This window comes from Talpa occidentalis, unplaced genomic scaffold (assembly GCF_014898055.3).
Source record: "Talpa occidentalis isolate TD23 unplaced genomic scaffold, MPIMG_talOcc4v2.1 talOcc4.2, whole genome shotgun sequence".
Lineage (NCBI taxonomy): Eukaryota > Metazoa > Chordata > Mammalia > Eulipotyphla > Talpidae > Talpa > Talpa occidentalis.
Window position 1 is genome coordinate 27,842,926 of NW_023602073.1, and position 15,872 is coordinate 27,858,797.

The window sequence follows — 15,872 nt, forward strand, 5'->3', positions numbered from 1 at the left end:
TCCTATACTTTTTATCAAATACGTCCTTCACCTCCTTAGTTAACTTGGCCTTAAGGTATTTAATTCATTTCAATTCAATTGTAAGCAGAATTGTTTTACTGACTTCTTGCTTTAGTTCATTGTTGGCACATAGATCAACTAATTTTTTGTGTATTGATTTTGTGTATTGCTTTTTTGCTGTACTGATTTGGTGTTTCAGTTTTGTTTTTATTTTATTTTTTTGACTCTCTGAGATTTTCTATGTATATTTTCATGTATTTGCAAATAATGATAGTTTTACTTTTTCTTTCCCAACTTGCCATTATTCTTCTTTCACCTAATTGCTCTAGCTAAAATTTCCAATAATATATTCAATAGTAGTGATGTCAATGGAACTCAATTCTTGTACCACATCTTAGTGGAAACACTTTACTTTTTCACCATTGATAATTATGTTAGATGAAGTTTTGTCATATGTGTCCTTTATTGTGCTGAAAAAGTTCTGTTTATACCCTACTTTTTGATTTTTTTTAAATAGATGTTTAATCTTATAAAATCCTTTCTTGGCTTTTATTGATATGATCATGTGATATTTATCTTTCCTTTTACTGAATTGGTGTATTACATTGATTGATTTTTCAGATGTTGAATCATTATTTCGTTCTTGGAAAAAATCCCATTGGGTCATGATATATAATATTTTCAATTCACTGTTGAATTTTATTAGGATTTTTACATCTATATTCAGGAGGGAAATTGTTCTGTAACTTTCTTTCTTTGTGTGATGTCTTTCTTTAAAAAAAAGATTTATTTATTTATGCATACAAGAACTGGAGTACAGGCCAGAGGTGGGGGAGGGGGTAAGAGGATTCACCAGAGACAGACTGGGAAGCAGATCTGGCAGATTGACTGAAATACACTGCTGAGGGGTGCAGCGGGGAGACAGGAGAGGTCTGCTGCACCATGTGAGTAGCTCCCTGCTCAGGGATCGAACTTGTGCTGCAGTGGCTGTGGTTTCGTCTTAACCCCTTGTGCTACCAAAAAGGCTCTGTGTGATGTCTTTCTATTTGGTATCATCAGATGTTGGTGTCATGAAATATATTTGGAAGTATTCCCTCTTTCCAAATTTTGGAAGTATTCCCTCTTTCCAAATTTTGGAAGTATTCCCTCTTTCCAAATTTTGGAAGTATTCCCTCTTTCCAAATTTTGAGATGGATAGATATTATCTCATAGTTAAGTGTTTGGTAGAACTCAGTAGTGAAATCAACTATGTTTTTCAAGAAATAATTATGTTATTTTTCAAATGATGTACCAGAACTCCTTTGTTGGATTGTCACAACTTTGGTTTGTGGTTAACATTGATTTTCTGTGAGGCAATGGAGATAGAGAGAATATGGTATTCTTCCAACATATTAATTTTACTCCTTACTTGACTATTTTGGATTTTAGAGTCATCATACATTTAAATTGAATTTCCCAAATAAAAATACATAAAAAATGCTAAGAAACAAAAATAGCCAAGGCAAACTTGAATAATAAAAATGAAGCTGAAGGACTTGTGCCATCAAATGTCAGAAACTATATAGCATTTGAAGATAAAGCAATTAAGACAGTATGATATGGGTGGTGTGCTGCCAGAACAGAAATACTGGATAGATTCTGGAAAGGTAGTTTCAAAATTACATATAAACAACTTTTGTGATTTATTATAAAAGTTACACAGCAAGGCAGTAGAGAAATGGTGGCATTTTAAATAAATTTTGCTTTGTAAATCAGATATTACACTGAAAAAGGAAATTTTGACCCTTATCACATATAATACATAATAAATCAATTACTAATAAGCTGTGTTTTTAAGTGTGAAAGGTAGAAGAAGACTAATAACCTTAAAATGAAATAGAGTAGAATACCTTGACATAGAAAAATATTCCGTAAAGCAGACAAAGCAAGCACTAATAAAGAAAATTTTGACAGATCATACTTTACATTTAATAATGTTTTTCACACAAAATTTGATTTGGAAAAGCATTGAATATTTGATAAATAAAGAAATTATTAATCTTTATATTGAAAAAAGATGACAGATGGCCAGGATCCCTGAGTGTTGCTTCCCTCAGGTATAACAAGGATAATTGTCCAGAAGGAGCGGTCAATCCAGAACACAGCTGGAGAAGTAAGAAACAGTGCCTTAGTAGGAGAAGAAGCAGAAAACTTTAAAAAAGGAGGTCAAGACTGAAACAGTAAGTCATGAATAGCACAAGTTATACTGGCCTTTCCTCCAAATGTCTCTCAGGGTCTCCCACAGTGCTCTTCTGGAAAGACAGTGAATAATTCATTGAAAGAGTGTAACTTGTTGGAAATGCTATGGTGACTGCACCTGAGGGGGTGAGGGGAAGCAATTGTTTAAAAATGAACAATGATGTAACAAAATTAAATAAGAGACCAGGAAAAAGACTAATCAATACAAAGTAAAAATCAAAATCAACAAGCAACTATAAACTAGAGACACACTGGGGGGTGGGTGGGGAGGAAGGACTAGAGTCAAAATAAGGGGAGAGGTGCAATTGTATGGGGAATATAACCAAAATGAAAATGCATACATTGTGCAAAGATGAAAAAAGATGTAAGATTTATATAAAATAAAATATTTAAATAAAATAAAAAATAATAAATAATAGGCTCTGAAGTAAAAAAATATTAAAAAAAATTAGAAAAATTAAAAATAAAAAATGGAAAAGACAATTAAAAAATAAAATAGTATAATACTTAATTTTTTAGAAAGGAGTGTAACTTCTTCAAAATTTCAGTGATGGACATCCAGGTGGCCATTGGACAAGACAAGTATCTCCACTTTCACCGTACCATTCAGCATAGTTTGGAGTTTTAGCTATGCATCGAGAGAGATATAAAAGAATCTAAATTGGAAAAGAAGTTAAGCCATCATTATTTGAAGATGGCATGCTTATAAACATGGAAAACTCTAAAGATTCTATTAAGGACCTAATTCAAATAATAAATCAATTCAGTAGCCAAAACAGTCCTAAAAGAGAGGAATAATAGTGGTATCAGTCTCGTAGGCTTCAAACTATACTACAAACCTATAGTAATCAAAACAGAATGGTACTGTTGCAAAAACATATACATAGACCAATGTAATGAAATTGAATTTCTATAAATAAATTCCAATATCTATGGACACTAAATCTATGACACTAAATCTATGACAAAGGATCCTAGTATACATTGGAGGGAGAATCTCTTCAATAAATGGTTTTGGGGAAACTGAACAGTTATTTCAAAAGAATGATATTAGGTCACTATATCACACTTTACACATAAATTTACTCAAAATAGATTATAGACATGGATGTAAGATCTGAAACTATAAACATGCATTGAGGAATAAAATAGGCAAAACAGTTCACAAAATTGGGTACAGATATATCTTTAGGGATTTGTCCCAGTGGGATTGCATTAAGCTAAAAAAGCTTGTGTACTGTGAAAGGAAACTATCAATAAATCAAAAAGACACCACACTGAATGCAAGAAAATATTTGCTTGTAATTCATCTGAAGAAAGGATGATATCCACAATATATTTGGAATACATGTAATTCATCAACAACAGAAAATTAGTTAAAATTAGGCAGAAAAAGTAAATAGTCACATGAAAAAATGCTCATCATTACTATCAAAGGGAAATACAAATCAAATCCACAATAAGATACCTTCTCAAATCCATGATAAGGGCCCACAATAAAAATACCAGCAAAAACAAATGTTTATGAGAATGTAGGAATAAAGGAACCCTCGGGAAATGTAGGTTGTTCCAGCCTCTATGGAAAACAGTATTGAGGTTTCTCAAAATATTACAAATAAGCCAACCATATGACCCAAGAATTCCACTGCTAAATATCTAACCAAATGATGCAAAAGCACTAATTCAAAGGGATATATGTACTCCTATGTTTAGTACATACTTATTTACAGTAGTGCAGTTATGGAAACAGCCTAATTTCCCAAAGTGGAGGATATTGATTCAGAAAAATGAAGTATATATACAATGGAAAACTAGTCAGCTATAAAAAAGATGAACTGTTGCCTTTTGTGACAACTTGTTTAGAACTGGAGAGGATAATGCTAAGTGAAATTAGTCAGAAGGAAATAGACAAATACTAGATGGTTTCACTTTATGTTGAACATAGAGAAACAAAGCAAAGGGTCAGATAAAACCTAACCAATAATAAATCCTTGATATCTGAGAGAGAGAGAGACACCGGAAAGAGTGAAGATTTGCCAGGGCTGGGAGGCCTGTGAGCCTCCTGGCCCCCTGACACGCCTGCCTACAATGCACCTGATTGCTGCACTACAAGTAAAAGCTCAATAAAAGGCTGAGAAAGCCACTGAGGGCTCCAGGACTCTCCTTTACCCATCTGCTCAGATCATAGAGAACCAGCTCTGTGCCTTCCTGGCACTACAACATCCAAAGTAGATAACATGACATAAATCAATTTTATCTTGGTAACATGCATGTTGGAATACATATGTAATATAAAAGTAATTTATGTTACAAGATTATATTAATATTTTATTTAAAAATATCTTTGTATTTTAAAGGTGAATACAGAAACAGATAAAATAAATGTTGTTTGGGATATTTGTGTAAAGATAATATTTGAAGAGACAATAATGGGTAGATTAGACAATTTGGGTCATATTTTGATCACTGGCAAATTTGTATAATGGGAACATCAGATTTTTAGACTATTTTCTTATATTTGTTTATTTTTTAAAAAATTCCCTTAAAGTTAAGATGACTACTGAGTTGGAGAAAATATTTCTAGTGCATTTATTTTATGAGTATAAATATCCAAAATATGTAAGCTGTTCCTAGAAAGCAGTAAAATAATGTTCAAATCTAACAGAAAAAAGAAAAAAAACAGGTAAAAGAGTTGAACAGACTTCACAAAACAGGATATACAAATCACTAATTTGAGTGATTGTTGACCCTCACAGTCGTCAAAGAAATGCAAATTAAAACATAAAGCAAACCAATAACAAACCCCTGGAATCTAACTGCAGAGCTGAGACTTCAAAAAATAGTACCTAGTAGGTAGGTGAGTTTAAAACAAGCAAATATGATTTATGGCATCAATAGTTAAAAAAATATTTGAGATGATAGTGACTAGGAAGAGACACAAAGGAAGCTTCTGACCTGGTCGATATATTCTCTCTTGGCTCTATGTACACTTAGGGGAATATTTCCACTCTGTAAGCATTCATCAATTCAAATATACAGTTATGGCTTTTATGTTTTTCTATATATATGTCATACTCCAATAAAAAATGTAGTAGGAAAAGTCAAGCCATAGATGAAAACCAAAAAAATTTCTTTTTACATTGTTGGCAAATCCTCAGGTATATAAAAAGATGCAGAACATCAAAACAAAAAATTCTTTTTTTTCCTTATTTTCTTTTACTTATTTATTTAAATATTTTATTTTATATAATTCTTACATCTTTTTTCATCTTTGCACAATGTATGCATTTTCATTTTGGTTATATTCCCCATACAGTTGTACCCCCCCCTTATTTTGACTTTAGTCCTTCCTTTCCCCACCCCTCCCTCACCCCCTTTACCTCCCGTATTGTGTCTCTGGTTTATAGTTGTTTGTTGATTTTGATTTTTACTTTGTATTGATTAGTCTTTTTCCTGGTCTCTTACTTAGGTTTTCTAAATTCCTGCTATGAGTGAGACCATCCGATATTTTTCTTTTTCTTTCTGACTTATTTCGCTGAGCATGATCCCTTCCAGCTCCATCCATGTTGCTGCAAACTGCATGTGTTTATCTTTTTTGACTGCTGAGTAATATTCCATGGTGTATATGTACCACATCTATTTTTGGGCATTTGGGTTGCTTCCACGGCTTACCTATGGTAAATTTTGCTGCTATAAACATAGGCGTGCAGGTGCCCTTTGGAATTACTGTTTCTGTGTCCTTTGGGTAAGTACCTAGGAGCGGAATTGCTGGATCATATGGAAGCTCTATGTTTAGTAGTTCAAGAAATCTCCACACAACTCTCCATAGTGGTTGGACCAGTTTGCACTCCCACCAACAGTGCAGGAGAGTTCCTTTTTCTCCACAACCTTGCCAACATTTATTGTTGCTAGTTTTTTTAATATGTGCCATTCTCACTGGTGTGAGATGGTATCTCATTGTAGTTTTGATTTGCATTTCCCTGATTGCAAGTGATGTTGAACATTTTTTTCATATGCCTGTTGGCCATTTGCATTTCTTCTTCAGAGAAGTTACTTTTTAGCTCTTCTGCCCATTTTTTGACTGGATTATTTTCTTTGTTTTTGTTGAGTTTCATCAGCTCTTTATAGATTTTTGTGATTAGTCCTTTGTCGTTAGTGTTGTGTGCAAAAATGTTCTCCCAGTCGGTAGGGTTTCTCTTTGTTTTGGCTATTGCCTCTTTTGCTGTGCAGAAGCTCTTTAATTTGATGTAGTCCCAGCTGTTTATCTTTGCCTTCACTATCTCTGCTTTGGGTGATGTGTCTGTAAAGATGTCTTTGAGGTGCATGTCATGTAGTGTTTCACCTATATTTTCTTCTATGTATTCTATGGTTTCAGGTCTTATGTCTAGTTCTTTAATCCATTTTGAGTTGGTTTTTGTGCATGGTGTGAGGTAGTAGTCAAGCTTCATTCTTTTGCATGTAGTGACCCAGTTTTCCCAGCACCATTTATTGAACAAACTTTCTTTGCTCCAATGCATATTCTTTGCTCCTTTGTCAAAGATTAGTTGACCATAAATCTGTGGGTTTATTTCTGGATTTTCTATTTGATTCCATTGGTCTGTTTGTCTGTTCTTGTTCCAATACCATATAGTTTTGATGATTATGGCTTTGTAGTATAGTTTGAAGTCTGGGAGAGGGATGCCTCCATTCCCTTCTTTATTTTTCAGAAGAGCTTTAGCTATTCGGGGTTTTTGGTGATTCCATATGAATTTCATCAATAATTGTTCTATTTCTTTGAAGAATGTCATTGAAATCAAAACAAAAAATTCTTATAAGACAACAGCATCTTCAATTATGGGCATAATTTTCACATGAGCAAATTATTTTAAAATTACAAAAAATAATATGAAACTCATTCATAATCATAGAAATGAAAAATAAATTGACACTGGCATCCCTTTCTCAGCAATTAGATTGAAAAAGTTTGACAGCATAATGTATAGGTGATAATTCCTATTAAGTGCTAATGAAAAGGTGCCTAGCACAAAACAAACAGTAAATATTCATTTTACTATTCAAATTTTGGTTATAAAACTATAAAAATAGACTATAGATCTAAAACTCAATCCAGAGGTTGTATTTTTCCCATGAGTCTCACTTAGTTCTTAAGAAAATATTGGAGAAAACTAGCTATTTCAATAAAAAGACTTTAAGAAAAGTAACTGGATTGGAAATTTTCCTTAATATCATAAATTGGTCAAAATGTATACTTATAAATAATAGATGTAGCAAGTAATCCAAAGGAGAGATAGCTCTGAAGTGCAGGATTGTTGATTCTATTGTAAAGCCAAGTCAAAAGAGTATAATATAGAATTCATTGCTTTGCAAGTGGTTTATGATGATATTTTTTCATGTGTTCCCTATGGTCCAAGCTCCTTTCTCCATGAATTTATCTTTTTTTTTTTTTTTTTTTTAAATAATAAATTTTATTTTTATATTCCCCATACAATTGCATGAATTTATCTTAATTGCAACTCAGAGACTGGTTCCCCAAGGTCAAATTTCTGGCAAGCCCTATCCTAAAATCATTACATTCCCTGAGGAGTAAAAGAGAAGGCACTGATAGGTATCCCTGTATTCCTTTATATATGGCATAAAAGATGAGCAAAGTCAATATAATGCTGTGATTTAGACACAAAGAAGTTTGGACCTAGGAAGAAATACAGAGATAGAAACATTACCCTACAAGTAAGAAAATGGAACAAACTTAGGAGGTAAGAGATACCATAGAAACTCAAGGCAAGAAAACTTAGTTCTGAAAGAGAAGTTACTTTTACACTTTTTTTTCTTAGAGATTACAAAAATTTTCTTAAAGGACTGTCATTTTGACAGTCAGGAAATTTGTTTTATGAAGAGACTATAGACATCATCAGAAGAAAGAGGTATAATCATTATACATAAATTAAAAGTAAAATTTTAGTTAAAATTTATTACACTAAAACCTATTTAGAATAATAGAAAAAAGATTACTGTTATTTAAGTATTTGAATGCCGAGTATAAGCAATTGAGTTTAGTATTTTTTTTTTTAATTTCCTGGATTGCTAATTATGGGAAGAGCTAATTGACATAGAGAAAAAATATGCTGGATAATTCTTCTAAAGCATGAACTGTTCCACTCTCTCTAGCCAAATTAGATTTGGTAAGAAATCTGCTCACAGCTTTGTAGGAAATGACTTAAATAATCAAGTGGTAAAGCCCCTACTTATCAAAGAATTATATTTCTAAGTACATGTAATTTTTAATCTGGCTAGATTTATAAGTAGATTTAAGAGAAATACAAGTTCATTTTAACATATATAACCAAAACAACAAACAAAAAGTTTGCTGATAAGCATTTGTATTGTAATTGTTTCAGTGGATTTAATATTGTATCAGTTTGGTAGTTTCAATTCCTTGCTTGCAGAACCAATTTAATTATGCATCTAAGTCATAAGATGCATTATACACTTGAAAATATAAAAACATTTAATATTAAGAAAGTAGAATGAAAAAGTATAGTATATTTTATGCTAAGACAGCATAGTCTATATAGAGTTGCTGGGATACTACTCAGCTATTAAAAAAAAAAGATGTAATCTTACATTTTGAATAAAAGATATTACCAGATGGTTTCTCTCACATAACCAAGGTAAAAGTACTAAAAAACCACAGCAAAATAACTCAGATTCTGTGAAACACTGAGATTACCAGAGTGGAGAGAAAGATTGGATGGGAGGGGAGGATAGACCGTATGAATCTGATAATGAGGAGGCATTAGAATTTTGGAGGTTGGCAAGGTGAAGCTTTCATACATAGAAGCGAATACGTACTCCCAAATTTTATAGAGTAAATCAATGATAAATTACAAAAAAGAGAAAGAATGAGGGGAAAAATCTGCTTTAAATGATTATTACAATATTTGTTTAGATTAAGATGTAAAAATATTTTCCTAATACATCTTTCCTAATACAAAAATTCAGAACTTACTATATGAAATTTTCAAAATCTGTTCATGTATAATAAAAGCTATTTGTAGTGATGATTCTTTCCAGGAAACATCATTAAAATCAGAAACCTTCTTTACTTTCATCCCTCAATTCCCTTCCTTTCTCTTTCTCTCTTTTCTCTGTCCCTCCTCCCTGCCTACCTCTTTCCTTGGGGGAAAAAAAAAAAAGAGTAATGAATAATGTACTTAGAAGAGGAAGAAGTTACAACTGTGAACTAACTAAATTTTGAATAAGTTGAAATCTGTCTTTGGTGACTTCATTCCTATTTTCACCCTCTCTGAACCTTTCTGATCTCTTCTCTGCCTGGAGGTTATTCTACCTTGTTTATATATTCATCCATGCACAGAAGTTTGCATATGGAGTATGACCTCTTCTTTCATAAAAAATTCCTCTCATGTTTATAGCAAATAAATTACAAAATGAAGGTCTCCCTAGTGGCATAGGGGTTAACTCTCAGTGCTATCATGCTATCACCACTGTGGACTGAGTTTGACCCCAGCCAGGGAGCTACCCACATGGCTCAGGAGACCTCTCTTGACTCGCCCACTGCTCCCCTCAGCAGTGTATTTCAGTGGATCCACCTGCTCTGCTCCCCACTCTATGTCTGGTGAATCCTCTCACTACCCCGCACCTTTGCCTATATCCCGGCTTTTGTACGCATAAATAAAAATAAATCTTGGGCTACCCTGGTGGGCACAATGGGTAAAGCTATCCACAGCCACTGCAGCATGAGTTCAATCCCTGGCCAGGGAGCTACGCACATGGTGCAGCAGACCTCTCCTGTCTTGCCCACTTCTCCCCTCAGCAGTGTATTCAGTAGAAACACCTGGTTCTGCTCCCCACTCTGTCTCTGCTGAATCCTCTCACCCCCACACCTCTGGCCTACACCTCAATTCTACTATGCATAAATAAATAAAATAAATCTCTTTTAAAAAAACACAAATGAGTGGTACATGGTATATATGGAAACAGTATAAATTTTATCAGGATAATACACTGACCTAAAGAACTTAAACTTTCAAATTTTCCTTTTTAAAAAATTCATTTAATTTTTTTAATTTTATTTTTATTTTGTATAGAACTGGGGTATAGACCAGAGGTGTGGGGAGTAAGAGATTTCACCAGAGACAGTGGGAGGAGCAGAACAAATACACTGCTCATAGGAGCAGCAGGTAAGACAGCAGAGGTCTACTCAGCCATATGTGGGTTAACTCCCTGGCCAGGATCCAACTCGGGGTGGTGGTAATAGCACTGAGACTTAACCCCTAGGCCACCAGGGAGGCCCTCAAATTTTGCTTATAGCCTAGCTATAATTTGGATATGATCAACCATTAAAAAGTAGATACTTAAAGTAAAATATTTTTAGTCATCAATAAAATTTACTGCTATAACAATTAAGATTTAAATCTTTTATTTTTATCCATTTATTTGTTGTTTTGCATGAGCTCATTGAAGTTCTATCACAACACCATGTGAAACTTATTTGAGTAAATTGCCCAAAGACAAGAAAGTAGTATTATATAAATGGATACATGCAGTCTTAATTCGTAGTAACTGCCTGATTGATTTAATCATGAGTCCTAAGAATAAATATTTAAAACACAAAATCATGTATATTGTAAGATAATGAAAAATTTATAGCAAGAAGCCTAGAGTTCCAGAGTACATAATAGAAAGATCACTTATTATAAATCAATAAAGACGATTTAGCATAAGCAGAATAAAGGATTAAACAAGGAATACTTCTTAGCATGTTAAGCCATGTTTAATAACATATATTTGTTCATTACAAAAATAATGTTTAATCATTGACTAAAATTTAGAAAAGTGTAGCAAAGTAACATATGGAGATTATTAATAATTTCTAATTCAGAGAAAATTCCACATATTTTTTGTAGTGTCTTTTCATGCTTTTTATGCATATATTTACATATTTTACATGTTGTGCCTATTTCATACTAAGGCTGTTAAAATCATCGTGAATAAACACTGGATAATTAAAATTGATTCTATTGACTGTATGATAAATCTAATCAATAGATAAATCATATTAAGCATTTCTCTATTCTGAAATGTTAAGGTTTTTTTTTTTTAATTTTTCAATTGCTTAATTATACCTGTTATGAGTACCCTAACATGTAACTATTATGTGGGTCTACTTATGCATCTAGAATATGTTCTTAAGGACAAATCACTACATAAGTAATACTATTACTATTTAAAAATACCATTATTCTTTTAAATTCTTGGTGACATTTAAAATTATTCAATATGAAAGATTTTATTTATAGTCCCATATTTATCTTGAAATTGTGCCTTTAGTGACTTCACACTATGACCTTACTTTTAATAGGATTTTGAATGATTGGATCTCAGAATAGCAATTAGGTATAAATTATGTTAAAAACCTGTCTTCTTCTAAGTGTTTTTACTTCTTAATTACTATTTTTTTCTAGCCAGTAAACCAGTTCACAGTTGTTGCCAGGTATGATCATATTTTATCTATTGTGTTTTACCATCTGTAAGTCCAGACAAAAGAGTCACCTTGAATGCATATATAATTGGAGATGACAGATTTCATATCTTTACCAGTTAATATCTAATGCTGTATATAAAACATGTCACTAGTGAATGCTTAACTATTCACACACTACAGGTCTATTCATTAATTTTTGTGGCTATTTGCAATACTGTCCAAAAACAGAAATCTCTCTAGGGCAGAGACAGCATTCAATAATGGCACTTGGTTTAATACCCTTATAATTGCCAGCAAATTATTTAACCTTTCTGAATCTTAGTGTCCTTATATATAGAAAGGATATGGATCATGACTTTGTGAGGCTTAAATATTTGCTGTATGTAAAGTGTTTATTGAAGCCTTTCATCATAGAACTGCTTCATGAATGTTGTTATTATTATTTAAAATTAATTATTTAATATAAATGATTTAGCTATGCACATTTATATGATATGCATAGTTCAAAGTTTGAACGAAACATTCAAGCCTTGAATTTGCTTTAAACATAAGGAAAATGAAGTATACAGTACATGTGTATCTGGATGATCGCATCCACGGCTCACACAAATTAATACATAAAATATTCTTTACTGGTCTTTCCATTTGCTACATAAAATCCATTGTTGCATATTTTTCCATGAACAGAGAATTACATAATACTGAAGTTATACTACAGAGAGCCTGTTTTGAGAATTTTTATGCTAGAAGGTATAGGCTAGAAGGTACAGGCTAGTGGAGGGAATAATTAAACCACCTATGACAACCAGAAACATATTTTAGTTCTTATTATTTGACATAAACATAAATATGTTTTTGATATAAACAAAATAAGTAAAAAAAAATAAGAGCTATTATTTCACAATTTTCTCTGGCATTACTATTATAATAAATTAATTCTATGAGTCCTTAGAGTTTTATCTATGTTAAGTTAATTAAACAGAAAGGAGAATTTAACTTCTTTAACTAACAACAGTACATTTCAGAGATGGTAATTTTCATCTAAGAGGTATGTGCTAAAAAAACAGCAAGTACATGAATTGAATTTAAGGGAATTACGTTAGAAAACGTCTTGAGCAAATTGAAGATTTTTTTAAATATTTATTTATTTATGATTACAAGAACTGGAGTACAGGCCAGAGGTGTGGGAGGTGAGAGGATTCACCAAAGACAGAGCAGGGAACAGAACAGGCAGATAGAGTGAAGTACACTGCTGAGGGGAGCAGCAGGCGAGTCAGGAGAGGTCTGATGCACCATGTGGATAGCTCCCTGGCCAGGGATAAAACTCACAATGCAGAGGCTGTGGACAGCTTCACAATGCTATGCTCAACCTCTTGCGCCACCAGGGAGGCCCCAAATTGAATATTTAATGAAGATCCAATAAGCTCAGATATCTTAACACACTTAACATCTTATTTGTCTAACAAATGTCTTGTAATATCCTTTATTAGATTACCTTTGTAGTACCTCTACATAGGAAATTATAAATTCACTAATGAAAGTCATAGGTTGAAATGTTTAATAAAGACAGACAGATAATTTTAATGTTTATCTCTTTTGTTGAAGTAATGCAAGGAAATATGTTAATGTTATTTATTTTAGCATTCCCTATCCAGTTGCTATGCTACATACACCTTCATGAGCCAACGTTAATTTTTAAGAACAGAATAATAAGGATCCCAAAATCTGACTGCGTTATTTATAGCAAGTACTATCACAATAATGGCAAGAATTAATACCACCTTTCATCATCCAAATGGCTTTGTTCTGGTGGGCTTCTCTGAATGGCCCAGACTAGAAATGGTTCTTTTTGTGACTATCTCCATCTTCTACATAATGACACTCCTTGGGAATTCAGCCATCATTATCTTGTCACGTCTTGATGCCAGACTCCATACTCCCATGTACTTTTTTCTAAGTAATCTCTCTTTTTTGGACCTTTGCTACACTACTTCCACTGTCCCCCAGATGTTGATAAATATACAGAGCAACTCAAGAAACATCAGCTACATAGGATGCATAGCTCAACTTTTCATCTTTCTTGGTTTAGGGTCCACAGAATGTGTACTTCTCTCAGTAATGGCCTTTGATCGTTATGTAGCTGTCTGCCATCCTCTCCGTTACAAAGTTATCATGCATTCTCGACTATGTCAACAGCTGGCAGCAGTGGCTTGGGTAACAGGTTTCAGCAACTCTTTGGTACAAACAGTGTTGACTTTCTTGTTACCTCGCTGTGGTCAATATCAGGTGGAGAATTTCTTCTGTGAGGTACCTGCCATGCTCCGGTTATCATGTGTTGACACATGGGTCAATGAAGTAGAAATGTATGCTGCTGTGGTGGTAATCAAAGTTATCCCAGTTGGATTAATTCTATTCTCCTACATCAACATTGTCAGAGCAGTAGTAAGAATCAAATCTTCTGAGAGTCGCAAGAAGGCCTTCAATACTTGTGGGTCTCATTTGCTGGTGGTCATTATGTTCTATGGCTCAGCCATTAGTGGTTATGCATATATGGCACCCAAAAGCAACTCAGCCAAATTGAAGGGCAAGCTTCTTGCACTCTTCTATGGACTTATAACTCCAATGCTCAACCCCCTCATCTACACATTAAGAAATAAAGATGTTAAGGGAGCAATAAAGAAGCTGCTTGGGAGAGAACAAGAGCAAGGGTGGAACATGGCTTAAAAAATTCAGTCATCTTACAATTCAAATTCCACACTCCCAAAATGCCTATTGCCAATTGCTATCATTCCTTTCACTCTCAAATAGAAATGCCTGATTGTTAGTTATTGTCTATGTGCTTCACAGGAAGTAACATATGATTCTCCTTCTGAAATCCATGAAGTCGAGATCTAAAAATAGGTGATAGATTTTAGTAAACTAATGTATTTTTCTTAGTGTTCTTTTTTAGTGAAGTTTTAAAAATTAATAACCAAATATGATTTCTTATCACATGGCACATTAAAACTGATGATTAAGAGAATAATCTTGAGAATTGCTTAAATGCAGGAAATGACTGCTCAAATGATGTTACAAAATTAGCAGTTTGCAATAATTTATAATCAAGAAATTTCATTTCCTCTTTTTATATATATATGCTTATATATGTTTATATATATATATATATATGTTTGGGTTGTTAGTGTAGCAAACAACAGTCAACATTAGGATGGACATCCCCATGAAGTCCAGTGTAGTCTGTGGCCATCTACACTGTTCTGGAGAATAGGAAGTACACATATGGAAAACTTTGTGAAATTCATTTGTTCAATGATTTATTTTTTTATTTATTCAATTATCCAATCTTTCTAGCAATTTTAGCATATTTTTAATTTTTTTACATCATTCTATGGAATTTTTTTTTTCTAGTGGCTAATGTAAGGAGACTATGTATGTCTCACAGTAACAAACTTTAATCTAAAAACATGTTTTATCAGTATGTATTTCATTGTTGGTGCTCAATCATCTTTATTAATAATATATAATAATAACTGTATTCAGCTAGCCAAACAGAAAATTAATTGAAAGGCAAGAAATCATATAGCTTCTGTGCACAAGATAGATATCCCCAATACTATGTTCTCAGATAGTATATTTGATGTAATGGTTGCTGGATGAAAGACCAATCATTAGGTAGAAGGGTCTAGTCTAGTCTAGTCTTTTTTTTTTTTTTTTTAGCTGAATCTTTTTTTTTTTTAAAGATTTATTTTTATTTATTTATTTATACAAGCACTGGGTACAGTCAGAAGCGCGGGAGGGTGAGAGAATTCACCAGAGCCAGAGCAGGGAGCAGAGCAGGCAGAGGGATCGAAGTACACTGCTGAGGGGAGCAGCAGGCGGCAGGAGAGGTCTGCGTGCCATGCGGGACCCTCCTCCAGTGGTGGGTGGGGAGCAGCCGGGGATCGAACCGGCGCTGCAGAGGCTGCGGGCATCTTCGCAACCCGGCGCTCAACCGCTGCGCCACCGGGGAGGCCCTAGTCTAGTCTTAAAACAAATATCTGACAGAATGTACCTACCACCAATAGTCATTAAATTCAAATTACATTTTTTATCTTATGAAAGTTATACTGTTCATATTGGTAACAGGAGAGAT

The 15,872-nt window shown here is 33.4% G+C and overlaps 1 protein-coding gene across 1 annotated transcript; it reads left to right on the forward strand.

The window, feature by feature from the left end:
* Positions 1-13,501: 13,501 nt before the first annotated feature.
* Positions 13,502-14,464, forward strand: LOC119251081 (putative olfactory receptor 2B8). Its single transcript, XM_037518578.1, has one exon. It carries the CDS (start codon positions 13,502-13,504, stop codon positions 14,462-14,464), a length of 963 nt encoding a protein of 320 aa, XP_037374475.1.
* The last annotated feature ends 1,408 nt before the right edge of the window (positions 14,465-15,872 follow it).